General features: G+C 34.5%; 2 protein-coding genes and 1 non-coding gene across 5 annotated transcripts; 2 read left to right on the top strand and 1 right to left on the bottom strand.

Annotated features, from left to right (window-relative positions):
- Positions 1 to 1,124: 1,124 nt before the first annotated feature.
- Positions 1,125 to 1,242, bottom strand: LOC111488865. The gene has a single exon (XR_002719293.1). It is a non-coding gene; the product is annotated as a U5 spliceosomal RNA (small nuclear RNA).
- A 1,302-nt stretch (positions 1,243 to 2,544) lies between these two features.
- On the top strand, positions 2,545 to 5,886 carry LOC111488836 (39S ribosomal protein L46, mitochondrial-like). 3 transcript variants are annotated; one of them, XM_023136773.1, is made up of 7 exons: positions 2,545 to 2,683; positions 2,880 to 3,037; positions 3,292 to 3,357; positions 4,104 to 4,178; positions 4,847 to 4,976; positions 5,051 to 5,173; positions 5,456 to 5,886. In XM_023136773.1, exons 1-7 carry the CDS (start codon positions 2,558 to 2,560, stop codon positions 5,597 to 5,599), a joined length of 822 nt encoding a protein of 273 aa, XP_022992541.1. In that variant the 5' UTR covers positions 2,545 to 2,557; the 3' UTR covers positions 5,600 to 5,886. The 3 variants fall into 3 exon arrangements, with proteins under 3 accessions (XP_022992541.1, XP_022992543.1, XP_022992542.1); XM_023136775.1 differs by having other exon boundaries at positions 2,585 to 2,683; positions 2,885 to 3,037; XM_023136774.1 differs by lacking the exon at positions 2,545 to 2,683 and adding an exon at positions 2,690 to 2,786 and having other exon boundaries at positions 2,885 to 3,037.
- Positions 5,887 to 6,909: 1,023 nt separating this feature from the next.
- LOC111488813 (autophagy-related protein 18g-like) lies at positions 6,910 to 13,937 on the top strand. The gene is given in 10 exon segments (XM_023136726.1): positions 6,910 to 7,509; positions 9,625 to 10,077; positions 10,374 to 10,650; positions 10,653 to 10,810; positions 11,207 to 11,449; positions 11,554 to 12,408; positions 12,478 to 12,629; positions 13,000 to 13,136; positions 13,409 to 13,663; positions 13,738 to 13,937. Coding segments are annotated over 10 exon segments (2,907 nt in total). The 5' UTR covers positions 6,910 to 7,332.
- The last annotated feature ends 1,075 nt before the right edge of the window (positions 13,938 to 15,012 follow it).

A 15,012-nucleotide genomic window follows, 5' to 3' on the forward strand; every position in this document is an offset into this window, starting at 1 on the left:
TTTTTTTTTTTTTTTTTTTTTTTTTTTTTTTTTTTTTTTTTTTTTTTTTTTGCAAATTTTAGAAATTGGACCAATATACATAAAATCTGGAAATTAAAAAATTAACCGTTCATTTATGTACGAATAGATTTCATTACAATAAATATTTAAAATAATATCTAGTAAGTGATGCATTGACTATTTAAAGTATTAATGAAAAATTAATAAAGATGATTAAAATAAATTTTTATGCGAAGTTTATTAATTAAAATAAAATATCTAAAAATCTGGAAAATTAAATTAAATTTGAAAATGTTAAAATATACTTTAAAAAGTTAACTAAAATAGGTCTTAAATTTAGGATAAACAAATAATTTTATCAATGTTAACTATTTATTAAATTTTATTAATATTCGAATTTAAAGCATCAAAGTTGATATGGTTAAGGAGACAGACTTAAAAATCTTGAACTTCGAACATTGCTGCTTTGAATTTTGCTGTCAACGTTTAACTATTTTTCCATTTTTTCTCTTTTCTCTCCCTTCCTAACACTACAAGCAATCCTTCATCATGCTAATTCGATTTTAAATGTTTAATGTTTTTTTCTTTTTCATTTTCAATCCAAATATAATACATTTCTTATTTAAACAGAAAGTTAATTAAATTGTTTAAATCAAGTTAACCACTCGGTTGAAGCTTTTTTTTTATTATTATTTATTGTCAAAATTGGATATAAAATTGCAGTAACGGATTAAAATGGGATTTTTTAAAAAAAATTTAATTTATTGTCAAAATTGGATGTAAAATTGTAGCAATGGATTAAAATAGGAAATTTTCTAAAAAATAAATTTATATTTTTCAAAATAAAAGATCATAAAATGCTTTTGACCGATAGGAACATAGGCTGTGATCCATACGTCTAAATTCATGCTTAATTCTGTTAAAACCATCCTACTCTTTACTTATGAGCTACAATTAAATTGCAATTATTATAAAAGAATTAAGTAATACTAAAATTGTAAAATGGGAATAAGAATAGATGATAAAACCAACAAATTTAACAAGTAAACAAAAACTGCAATGATAGGCAGCGAATAGAATTAGTTCGAGCTAAGCTATGAAACATTTTAAATGCAATTTGTAGGAGTTACCCAGTAAGGTCGCCCCCTCCAAAAATAGGCGTATGCCGCTATGGGCGGTGAGCACACGGTATTCTTTAGTAAAAGGCGAAAGAATAGTTCGCTCTGGGATCACCGCACGGCTCCGTGGCTTTTCAGCAAGCTTGGAGGCGCATTTTATAGGTGTTTGTCATTTACGCAACTCAGCGACTTCCGATGTGGGACAATCGCTATTTTATCTCCCCCAAGTTCCCTTCCATGGCTTACAAAAACAACAAACCAAGGCGATGTATTCCCATACAACTTTACAAATAATTTATTATTGTTTTCTTTTTTTCTTATTACAACTCAATTATATTTCAATTATCTTCGATTATCACTTTTAATTAAAAAATTATAATTTAGTTCTTTCCTAAAGTTTTAAATAAAAATTAATGATTTATTTTGAAAATTTAATGTTTGATAGGTGTCAATTTTTTAAAGCATAAATCTATTATACACACGTTATAAAACTAAAAGTTTAAGCGGATAATTTTAAGGTTATGCTATTTAAATCTCGATATTTTTAAAGTGTCAAAACTCCCACTTTTAAATTTACCTTAAATAAGTTCTTCAAGTTTCAAGGTTTTCTTCGACTTTCAAAATTATATCTAATAAGTCGATTAATTTTAATTTTTTCAATAGGTCAACAACTGTCTATTAGACGCGAAATTGAAAATTTATAGATGAATAATATTACTTGAAGAAAAAAAATTGAAAGGAACGAACATCGATACAAACCATTTCAAACCAATGCTCTCTTATATGTCAATGAGAGAATTTAACCCGTTTAAAAAACCATTTTTATTATTTGATGGACGGGCTATTTCTTGAATATATGACTTCTAATTACGTCATTTAATATGTAAGCTTCAAGAAGAAATTCAAGAATTTTACAAGATCCATTAGTTCCTGTTTCTCTCTAATATGGTTAGAACTTCATATGAATTTGAATCCTATTGAGAGGTTCACTAAAATCTGCGTGTCACGAGATATGAGGCGTTCTAATCGAAGGGTCATACTCTTTGACCCTATTATTGTAAGGCCGATGCACCAGACAGCTGGTATGGGGAGAAACGTCTCTCGAAGGTCATACTTCTCGACTCAATTACTATAAGGCTGATGCACTAAGCAGCTGGTGTGGATTAAATTAAATCTCATAAAATATACCCTATTAATTATTTATATACCATACATAAGGGGGTTTATAAAGAGAAAAATACCAATAAAAATTAATTTGTATTTTCATTTTTACTAGAAAGAGAGAGAAATGCCACGTAAGCTTAAAAATTAATTTAACTATTAAATCATATTTTGATATTTTATAAAAGCCAAAGATAAAAGGTACAATTTTGAAATCAAGAGAGAAAAATATATTTTACCAAAATGACCCTCCCGACGACATTTCCAAAAGGAGCCCAATGGTTAAACTCAGCCCAAAGCCTATAGTATACGCAACCTCCGGCGGCCCAGTCAGAAACAGAACAATAGGAGGAGATTTATCAAAGCGCAGCCCTCGCCGTCGACGGTCACTCTCCCATTCTCAGGTGAACACTTTGCCCTTTGTTAGTTTTCTGTGTGAAAAATATTCCAATGGAAGCGTATGAATGGATGTACAATATCGGTTCAACCTGTTCTTAGAGCTTCGATGCAAGTTCTAGTATCATCTTTCTAAAAATTTCTTGTATGGTGTGTGAATTGTTATTTCTTTTTCTCTAATCGGTTGTGTGTGATTCTCTGAAGTTCAGAATGCAGAGATCGTTTAGTTTAGCCAGTCAGCTCGCGAAGAGGCGAGGTTTTTCGACGAATTCCGAGAAAATTGTGGCGTCTGTACTGTTCGAGAGGCTGCCAGTCGTGATTCCGAAGATTGACCCCGTGGTGTACGCATTTCAGGAGTTCAAGTAGGTTTTATTTCTTGTATTTCTTATTACGGTCTCTGAAAACTAAGAAATATTGGAAAATGAGGAAAAATGACGGAACAGGTGCTGTATCTTAACTTGATTTCCATCAGAATAGTGAATAACCAGGAATTGGAATTCGAACTACGTGGTTAATGTATTATAGCTATTATATGGTCGCAACTTAAATCAAGCAACATCTGTATGGTGTACTCTCTGTGCAAACAGTTCTGATATCTCTGTTCGACTGTGATCAGGTTTAGGTGGCAACAACAATATCGGCGCCGATATCCTGATGAATTTTTAGATAAAGCTAATGCCAGGTATGTGATCTATCATTTCGTCTGGCTGTGTCAAGTATAGGATTTTGGATTATGAATAGTTTCAACTGTTCTTTCCTTTTGAACTCTTCTAATTCTTCTTAGGTTTCCATTCCATTGAAATAAGTTTTAACTGATTCTGATGCTCTATATTCCTGAATATTGTTTCCATGTAAATGCTGCAATAAAATTAGGTCCGCTTACTGGTTCAACCTGATTTATGAAACTGAAGTATTAACTCTAAGTACTTTTGGAACGGAGACAAAAGCATCTAAAGAAAGTTACCAGTTATTGGTAATGTTAAACTTTATGACTTCATTGGAATCTTCTGTGTTGAAGCTTTTTGCTGGCAAATATTAGCGCTTCCTTTAGTAGTGAGCCGAGTATCTTTGACAAGAGAAAAACATATGCCATAGCTTTTAGGTAGTCAGGTTATTGTACATTTGAATCATTTGCTTGGATTATTTAGGTGGAAAAAGACCACCTTTGTGTTTTCTTCATCTTCCTGTGTTATCTTAGTTCATTTGGTTGTAAACTGGGTGACTGCAGTTACTGGAATCACCAATATATAACTATCGCTAGCGCAATTTCGTATGCCGATATCATAAGAAATATTTTGACAAGGCAGCCTTAACTCTTAGTGCCATCAATGTCTCATGGAGCTTATTGCGCAAAGACTGGATAAATTGCAAATATATGTTTTTTCTTTCTTTCGGCAATTCTAAGACTTGAGCTTGCTCTGATAACAGGGGAAAAGGTGACTACCAAATTGATTATGTTCCAGCTCCACGGATTACTGAAGCTGACAAAACAAATGATAGGAAGTATGCAGTCTTTCTTCATAATTCTTTTTAGAATTGGTTGATTGAAGGTTTCCTTAGTGATGCGACCATCACTATTTAGGCAAAACAGATATGCAATCTATGAGCTCTTGTCCATGTTCATGCTGAATTATCTTCATTGTTTTGATTTACGAGGCTATCCTTGTGTTTCTTCCTTTACTCTTCTAGATCATCAGTTTCCTCTTGCTTCTGTTAGTTGACTACCATAAGTTGTGAGGTTATTCTTTTATAGTTGTGATTATGTAATGCTCTTGATTCATGTACAACGCTTTTATATCCAAGCGTCGCTGCGGTGTCATGCATATTGCTTTCAACTCATTTACTTTAGTGCTCTTACATCTATAATACCACGGTTCTACTCGATTCATGATGATAAATGCAACTTGTTTTATTCCTGGGGAAACCTTTTTCATTTGATTCATAAGACAATTTTCGGATATCATGGTATATCGAATAAATGCTGAATTATCATCACTTGGTTACTATATCAGGCCATCGGCGTATTTCTTACTCTAGAATACTGCATCTCTTTTTTTTTCTCATTGTTGTTTTAGACAGTCTATCTGATCCATGTCATTAATTATTCCAGATTCTAAGCTCAAAAGAGAGGTTTAAATTCTGGTTACTTGAATTGTCCCCTTTCCTTTTAGGTCACTGCAGAGAGCACTCGACAGAAGACTCTACCTTCTCCTCTATGGTGCCTCTATTGGGGCACCTGATAAGAAACCTATCTGGCACTTTCCAGAAAAAGCTTACGAGACCGAGGAGACATTACGTAAAGTGAGAATTGGCTGCCAACACTCTTCAGTTCTCTTTTTCAACAATTAAACCCTTCTAACTTTCAAGTTCTGCAGTGTGCAGAGTCTGCCTTAGAGTCTGTTCTTGGAGGTCTTTCTCATACATATTTTGTCGGCAATGCTCCAATGGCTCATATGGTTGTACCACCTACAGAAACTGCTCAAGTTCCATCTTTGAAGGTATGTCTTCTATTCAAACTTTTACATCATATAAGAGATTAAAGGCTCCAAGCTTTGACACTTAGAATCGATTAAATACCATGTGATCTCTGTACTTTAGATTATATTCTATTTTAGTCCTTGTACTTTTGATTGTCCAAATTTAGGCTTTATATTTAAGATTTATTGATTGATGGATTAAAATAGAATAAAACTCAAAGTACAGAGTTTAAACTCGAACATAGTTTAGTACAATGAGGTGATTTACTCGTTTGCTGAAAGGAAATCTCTCCCATTTGCCAGCGATTCTTTTTTAAGTCTCAAGTGATCGCAACCAATAAATTCAACATTGGGAAATGTGAAGATTTTGTATGGGTTACAAAGGATGAATTGATGGAGTATTTTCCTGATCAAGCTGAATTTTTCAAGAAGATGATCATCAGTTGATGCTAGTAGACTGACCATATAAGCCTCACATAGACCGTTTTCAATCAACAAATTGATGGTCAGTGTGTAAGTGACGTAGAGGATTGAGTTATAAAATGCTAAATTAATGGGAAGGCCGGAGGCTTTGTTTGTTGCTCTGATGTAAAATGGGCGAATGAGGATACCAATTTGGGATCAGCACTTTGGCAATTTCCTCTCAGCTGTTTCTTTGATTATTAGATAGCCTGGATTAATGGTTCGATCTCCTTATTTTGATTTCGAACCAACAATAGCAATCCTTCATATCATCTTGAACTTTTGAATATAACAACTTTTCATTACTTTTTTTTTTTTTTTTTTTTTTTTTTTTTTTTTTTTTTTTTTTTTTTTTTTTTTTTTTTTTTTTTTTTTTTTTTTTTTTTTTTTGTGGGACGTGGAACATTGAATTCTTCATTTCATTGAAAAGATTAAATTAGTATGAAAGGGTACTTATTTATGTGCTAAAGTAATTACAAAGAAAAAAAAAGAGCTTTTTTTTAATTTACTTAATTTTTGTTTTTTAAAAATCTATTTAATGTTCTTACTTCCACATTTTTTAATACATTGAACATGCTTCAATGTATATGCTGAAATTAAATGCTTAATAACTATTTTGCAAATTAGTCCTTCAAGTTAAAAAGTTTCAATTCTAGTCCCTAAACAATAAAGTTGATCTCTTTTTCCTTAAAACATATATAGTGGAAGATATTAAATTATCACTTTGTTATTTGTTATTTAGATATTAAATCTCAATAAATTTTCTTAGTTTGTGTTTTTTTAATCGAAATTAGCTAAAGAATGATAATAATATGTATTTTTTTCATGCAAGAAAATTAAATATATTTTCGCAATTTATACGAGAAACAAAAAGCCAATAAAATCTATTTGGATTTTTAAAATTGCAATATCATATTTACAATAAATTTGAATATCTTTATTTAAATAAAATTTTACGTCATCGATTAAATGTCATATATATTTAAATTTCTACTCTAAGGGAAAAAAAGAAAATAATAGTCATCCCTATTCACTCTAAGTAAACAATAAATTATTTGAGTACTACAATTTTATGCCGTAAATGTATGAAAAATAAAGGGTAAAAATATCTCAATTTTATATGATTTTTAATTAAGTTCACATAAATTTTTTAATTTACATGTAAAAAGCGGCGGCTTAAAAACCATTGGGTAAACGGGCGGCTTAATTTAGTAACTATTTGCAAAGTGGTCCTCGAACATGAAAGGTTTAAATTTCACTACCTAAGGAAATTACTGTTTTTCACATTAACCCCCGAAATATGCGGGAAGAACGGTCGACACGCAGAAATTCCGAGGGAGGAAACTATAGTCATGAAAGCGACAGAACGAACGAATACGATCATATTTTGGAGCTATAATTGCGATCGCCAGAAACAGAGCTTTTTTTAGTCAACTTCCGATAAAGTGAAATCGAGTTCTCAAGTACTGAGCTGAATTTCTTTGCGTTTGTTTAATAACTCTGTAGTTTTCGAATGAGATACCCGATCGTCGGCGGCGATCGGAGATGTTCTTCGGCGGTGGTACAGGAGACGGATTTAGTAACAGAGGTGATTGAGGGTGAGGCTGATGATTCTGATGGTGATTTGGACGGTTGGCCGAGTGAGTTCGTAGAGATAGTGCTGTGTTGCTACGGTGGTACTTGTCGATAAAGCTTTGAAGAAGGTTTTGTGAGGGCTGATGAAGAAGGGGAAGGGAAGGAACCTCGGGCTTTTGCCTAACTCTCTGAAAATTATCTCGTCGTGCTTGAAGACGGTGTCTACAAATGCCAGCACCGTTGCTTCGACGGTCCGCTCTGCCGGTGCCTCGGTTGCCGCTTCGATTTCGGCAGCTTATTCCGAGGATGAGAAGGATCAGGTGTTCATTTTCTGCTGCAATTACTTATGGCCTTTTATTTTAGCTTATCGATGAATGCTTGCTTGCTATTGTTAGTGATTCCTTGGCAACAAATTTTGAACATGTTTTCGTGGATTTCTCTCGATATTTTTCCATGAATAGCATCTAAGTAAATGGGAAATCACTTGTTTTTACAAAATGTTAGATAAGGCGTCGACACTTGTTGATTTACATTTGACCAGGAGTACGAATGAGAGTGTAGTAGCAAACATAGGGCGGATAAGCCGGAAAATGGCAAGAGGATGGGAGGAGGCCTGAGAAAAATGGAAAATTGTAGTTCTTATCCACCCTCTCAGGCCCTCACTAAAAATGGATTATTGGGTTTTCTTTTTTTGTGTGAAACTCTTATTCTTTTGTTAAAATCTTCCTACTTCGATTGAGATTACAAAGGGCCACTATTTGTGGAAATAGAAGAAGGGTTCTAATTGTAGATTTCTTCAAAATGAAGATGTTACGATCGCACAACAATGCACACACTCAATCTAGATGAACACAAAGAACAGGAGAGACAAAATGCAGGGTGGAGTATTAGCTAAAGGTTTGTATTGATAACTTCTCATATGTACAGTAGTAGAGAATAAGAAAGCACATTTTCAAATTGACTAATGGGGTACCGTTTAGTTTACTATAGGTAGCTTTTCCAGATATAGTTAGTTTTACTACCTTAGACTAAGATATAAATAAGCATCAGATTTCATAACCAAACTGTAGAAATCGAAGGAGCAACAAAAACGGTAGACTCCCAAAATTTCATTTGGAAGCTTACAAAGTTCCACATAGGGTGAGTTTCAGAGGATGACCTTACTTGAAGAGGATATCGCCTATAGGTTGTACAGTTCTATCCTGATGAGCTTTAGATGGTTTTTGGGAGGATAAAAATGCTCTTTATCCCATTTAAAAGGACGTTTCGAAAATTTCCTTCTGTCCTGTTAGATAATTAGAAATGATTTTGAGAGTTCTAAGAACATTTAAAAATGCACTTCAAGTGCCAGAATAGTATTCAGCAATACGTCAGTAGTCTTGTTGTCGTGATGAACACCTCAAAGGCTACAACAATACCATCCTCTATGGCTCTGCCAACTTATAGAGGATCATGTAAACACCAAATCTGTTAGAAACATTCTACGCTAACTAATTAATGGAAGTATTGAAAGACAAATTTCTGGCGTCTTACTGTGATCTTATACAAAGGCAGCACCAACTAGGATGGAGAAACATAGTAGTATCATTTCTACCAGTTTTCTGCGGTAAAAAGGGAAATCCTGACCCTCTTAGAATAATTAGCCGTAATAAGCAGGATTGACCAAAAAAAAAAAAAAAAAAAACATTTGCAAGTTTAGGAACTTGAAGGCCAACTATCCACCACTTCACCTCGTCTGGGGCCTTAGACAAAGAGACACTCCAATTTTCAATTAAAGATAGTGATTCTTCCACCTCCTTATCAATTTAAGTTCTTACTAAAATCAAAGACATGTGATTCAGGACTCTGATAATGCTGAACAGAGAAGTTCTCAAACCTGCTAATCTGAAAAGGCGAGGAGAATTGGAAGCCACAGATAATTCATAATCCACAGATCAACTGAAAAGTTTACACTAGATCCATCTTCGGACTGAAAAATAGTGTTCGAAGAGAATGAGCTATGGAAAACCAGGGTCTATGAGTGGAGGCTTTAAAAGAAGTTTTGTGCCCCAATTGCAACTGTCCGGCGAAAGCTTGCTGGCAACAATTTTAAACCATAAGTAATTTGTCACCAAAGAGAATTGCTTTTCTGTAACTTTGTTCAGTACAGAGTTTTTTTTTTTTTTTTTTTTTTTTTTTTTTTTTTTCAAATTTGTANTTTTTTTTTTTTTTTTTTTTTTTTTTTTTTTTTTTTACAAATTTGTATTTAGGGCATTTTTTTTTATCCCTTCCTAGAGGAGATATCTTATCTCCCTGGGTCCTTGCTTCTCCCTTTTGATGTTCTGCGGTGCTTTATCTTTCCTTTTATATGTTACCTCAAAATTATTATTTAAGCTTTTTTATTAGCTTCTGTTGTCTTTTAAACTATGTATATGTTTGTTATGACTTTTGAGCAGGTAACTTGGGCTGGTTTTGACATTCTGGAAGTCGAACCATCTGTCATAAGGCACGTTCTCCTACTTGGTTATCTGAGTGGATTTCAAGTACTTGACGTGGAGGATGCTTCTAACTTCAAAGAACTTGTTTCAAAGCGTGGTGGCCCTGTTTCATTCTTACAGATGCATCCTTCTCCAGCAATGCCTGATACTCCAGAAAAGCCTGATAGTCATGATGTACTCAGAGGATCACACCCTTTATTGCTGATTGTTGCAGGAGAAGAAAGTAAGGAAGTAGCTGTGGGACAAAACCATGGTCCTATAGGTGTCCACCGAAGTTGTGCCAACTCTCACAATGCTGTTCAGTTTTACTCCCTCAAGTCTCACTCTTATGTGCATATTTTGAGATTCAGATCTGCTGTTTGCATGGTTAGATGCAGTGCTCAGATAGTAGCTGTGGGCCTGTCTACACAAGTAAGGACCAAAATGACTGACAACTATGGATATAAAATTGTTTTGATGGTAACAACTTGTTGAAGTGTATGTTCTTAACATAGAGAAAATGCACTGACGAATACAATTTATGATGATCTGCATTTCTGTTCAAGTATTGTTCAAATGACCCCCCCCCAAGTTGCAATTATGATATGAATTATTATATTTTTCAGTTGTAGGATCTCTCTTATATAACTTCTTAGATTATGAATGTAATATTTCCAGCATGTTGTTCATGAGACGAACTTTCTAACTGACTTGATGTTTGGTGGCAGATATATTGCTTCGACGCAATCACCCTTGAGATTGTATTTAGTGTTTTGACCTCTCCAGTTCCTGAGATATCAGGACAAGGAACCACTGGGATTAATGTTGGTTATGGTCCCATGGCTGTGGGTCCGAGGTGGTTAGCATATCCTGCTGTTGGCCCATTACCATCAACCACTGTTCCATTAAGTTCACAAAGCCTATGCCTCTCTCGGGGTGTTAATCCCTCATCTTTGCCATGCAGTGATAGGACAAATGCTCATTATGCAGTGAAGTCTGGTAAGCAACTGCAGCTGGAATTGTCAGTTTGAGTGATATGGGATATAAAGCATGGTTCAAGTACTGTCAAGATCTGAATCCTAACAAGTCTAATTTATTGATTGAATCAAATTCAGGAAGGAAAGCGGGAAGACATGCAGGAATGGAAGCAGATTATCCTGGGATGGTTAGTGTTCACTGTCGTGAGTCCAATATGTTACTGGAAATTCATGAATATAGTTTTCCTTCCATTTCCAGGAATATGAACATCATGTTCTGCATCATTCTAAAAGACAGTAATTTTTTCAAATATTTATGTTGCTTATGCTTGAACAGTGAATTCTCTATGGTTTTGTTTATTTTTGTAATGCTTGAGTCACCCATTTAGTTCTTTTGGCATTTATATTCAAGGTTGATTTTCATTATAATGAAATGGACTTCATCTTCTTGCACAAATTAGACCTTTAGTTTAATCTGTTCCATAAATTGAAACCCAAGAGGGGAAAACATCTGACAGTCATGCAAACGTGTGAAATGTTGAATTTTATATCTTTGATTCATTTGACCAAAATGGTTATTGTAGGTTGCTGTTAAAGATTTTATTACTCGGGCAATTATAACTCAGTTTAGAGCTCACACCAGCCCATTGTCTGCACTATGTTTTGATCCTAGTGGGACACTTCTAGTGACTGCATCGATATATGGGAATAACATCAATATCTTCCGAATCATACTGAACTCGCACAGTGGATCAAGTAGTCGAAGCTTTGACTTCAGCTCTTCTCACATCCATCTTTACAAACTGCACCGAGGAATAACATCAGCTGTTAGTACAAATGTGGTTTTCTGATGGTAGTATACTTGGTCTTCATCTTCCTGTGTTTTAAAATTTTCTTAGCTTTTCCATTTTTCTGTCTACTTATGTCACAGATGATCCAGGATATTTGCTTTAGTAACTACAGTCAATGGGTGGCAATTGTTTCATCCAAGGGGACGTGCCATGTTTTTCTCTTGTCTCCTTTTGGTGGTGAAGCCGGATTCAGAATTCTTAATTCTCAGGGCGAAGAACCGTGTCTGCTTCCAGTTCTATCTTTACCCTGGTGGTCCACATCATCACTTAGTTTAAATCAGCAACCTTTCCCACCTCCACCACCTGTTTCTCTGTCTGTTGTGAGTAGAATTAAATATAGCAGCTTTGGATGGCTAAATACTGTAAACAATTCAGCTGGTTCAGGAAAAGGTTTCGTGCCTTCTGGTGCTGTTGCTGCTATTTTTCATAATACACTCTCTCACAATATTCAGCATGTAAACTCAAAGTCCAACTCCTTGGAGCATCTATTGGTTTATACTCCTTCAGGTCATGTAGTTCAGCATGAACTTCTGCCTTCTTTTGGTGCTGAACCAAGTCTCCACAGTTCAAGAACCGAATCAAGTTCTTTCTTACATATGCAGGAAGATGATCTTAAATTAAAAGTTGAGCCTATTCAGTGGTGGGATGCATGTAGAAGATCAGATTATTCAGAAAGAGGGGAATGCATTATCGAATCCACCTTTGACGGGCAAGATGTAGCCAAAACCAAAACCAAAACGATTCAGAATGGAAGAACAAATACTGAGGAAACGTATGATTTTGATTTCCAGGAGTTGAATGATGGTTCTAGTGCACAAAATGTTCTTAGAGTCAGAGGTCAATCTGGTATATCTCATGAGCAATCCCACTGGTTTCTATCAAATGCAGAATTACAAATAAGCTCTGGAAGGTTACCAATTTGGCAAAACTCAAAGGTACTTCATGTGTGGGAAGTATTATATCACTATCTTGACACATTAATACTTTGATTTGTTCTACTGTAGATTTACGTAATGACTTCTCCGAGAATCAGTAGTATAGCTGGTGGAGAGTTCGAAATCGAAAAAGTCCCAGTTCAAGAAATTGAAGTCGCGGAGAAGGAACTGTTACCTTGTTTTGACCATTGCCTCAGCCTCAAATCTGACTGCAATGACAGGCGAGTACAAGTTCTTAGTTTCAATATCTTACAGAATAATTCTTGTATCATATGGGTTTCTTAAATCTTTGTAGAATATAGACTTGGGAACATTGAATCTTGAGATCATTGAAACTGTTTTAAGATCTACGTTTCGAAACTGAATTTTATAAAACTATATTATTTTAAATTCATTTTCGTCCTAAAAAATTTTACTTTTCTGATCAAGTTTGATAAAACAAAATAGGTTTAAATTCTATTTTGGCATATGGATGTGTATGCTATTCCTTTTTTTGGTTTATATATGAGCTTTAACATTTGTTGTGATCTGTTGCTAACAGAAGGTTTCTTTTATAAAATATTGACTGTTCGGTTGTTTTTGTGGATTCAGAGGGCTTGTTTTGGGAAGATGTTCCAGTCCTACTTCTTCCGAGACGTACCAGTCCGTGGTCAAAGTTACTGAAGAAATTGTCGTTATTTGTCACTCCAAACCTGCATCACTTAGCTCCACAGAGAGCTCAGATGGGGGTGAGAAATAAAAATCCTCTTGAACTTATGAATGGCTTGTCTATTTAAACTTGTTATTGCTTCTATTTGTTGGTTTGGTTTCCTTCCGTACTGTGAGTTTATAGAAGAGAATTGTGCAGATTAATCTTTAGTTGGTGTTGATGCTATTGCTAATCCTTTTTATGCCATATCTTCTTTCTTTCTTTCTTTCTTTCTTTCTTTTTTGGTTCAAAACTTCATCTAAAGATAAAATAGAGCATGGTTACCCATACTATCCTTTTAATATCATGAAGGTTCATCGAGAAGGATGGAAAATTTTATTGATTTTGATCAAGCAAGCTGCGAGAAGTCTTGTACTCCCCTTTGTCATCATCTAAATGAGATGTATTGGGAAAAAAGAGCAAGCGAGTCATGCATGGCTCCAAAATCCCCAAATATTCTATCTACTCAAGTTGAAGGTTCAAGGATCGATGGTTCCCCTTGTGACTTATACTTCTCAAACAGCGATTTCGATTTCCCTTCCACTGAACAAGTTTCTTTGAACAAAGGTGCGACTAATGTATCCTTTTAAGCTGTGAATCATACGCTCTTGTTGCCAATAGTGCTAACTTTGAAATTGCAGTTACTTTTGAACACACATGCCAGGAGGAACCTTGCAAGGCATTGGAGGATAATGATGATGATGATGGTTGCCAAGATGTAAATGATGTTTCAACTGATCAAGAGCCCGACCGTAGTAGCAATATTGAGTACGAAAACATATGTAGCGACGAGAATGACAAAATATTTGGTGACATGGTCACCTCTTCTGAAGAAGGTTGAACCCTGAAACCTTGGCCTTCCAGATTTATCAGTACTTGATTCCTTTCTTTGTTTGGCAGGCTGATCTAATGAATCTCTAAAACTTGCAGATCTTATTGTGGTTAAAGGGTGACAAATAAATATCATGCCCATCTGCCAAAGTATGTGAATCTCTCTCTCTCTTGTATAGATCTTGTGAATGAAATTTCTGAAATATGTGAAGGTTTTTGTAACTGTTGGTGGAATAATATGAAATATGTCCATATTTGTAAAGTGTTTGGCTTGGAAGATTACGAAGTAAAACTACTTGTTAAAGAATTTCCAAGGTGTATAAAGGGAAGTTTCATGATATTATTTATATTAGGTTTTTATTTATTTATTTATTATTTTTTTTTTTTTTTGTAATTTTTGTTCTTCCAAATAGTTTGTTCTTTGGGAATTTAGGGTTAAGAAAGATGTATACCGGTCATATTTTGAGGTTTATACTCAATGTGATGATTGTATAATGTATGTTGTGGTTGTGAAATCACACATTAGTTGGAGAGGAAATTGGAGTAATCTTTATAATGGTGTGGAAACCTTTTCATAGTAGATGTGTTTTAAAACCGGGAGACTGACAGCGATAAATAAGGGGTTAAAGCAGACAATATCTACTTGCTGTGGGATTTGATTGTTACAAATGGTATCAGAGTCAGACACTGGATGGTGTGCAAGTGAGGACGTGAGCCTTCAAGGAGGTAGATTGTGAGATCCCACATTGCATTGCTTGGAATGAAGAACGAAACATTCCTTATAAGGATGTAGAAACTTCTAGTGAGGCTGACTCACAATATGTAATGGGCTCAACCGGACAATATTTACTAGCGGTGGATTTGGGTTGTTACAATGGTTGTCGAGGAGATTCATATTGTTGCTCCTATTTTTGTTCATTTATCATATTAAAATTCTTAAAGTTTACGACACATTCCTTTATTTATTTATTTAATATATATATATATATATATATAATAATCATTTTCAGTAACACGAGGATTTTGAGTCCTCTACTCTACTAACCGAGCTATACTGGCCATTTCTGGCATATTATATTTATTTA

The sequence above is a fragment of the Cucurbita maxima genome, unplaced genomic scaffold (assembly GCF_002738345.1).
Source record: "Cucurbita maxima cultivar Rimu unplaced genomic scaffold, Cmax_1.0 Cma_Scf00013, whole genome shotgun sequence".
Taxonomy (NCBI): Eukaryota; Viridiplantae; Streptophyta; class Magnoliopsida; order Cucurbitales; family Cucurbitaceae; genus Cucurbita; species Cucurbita maxima.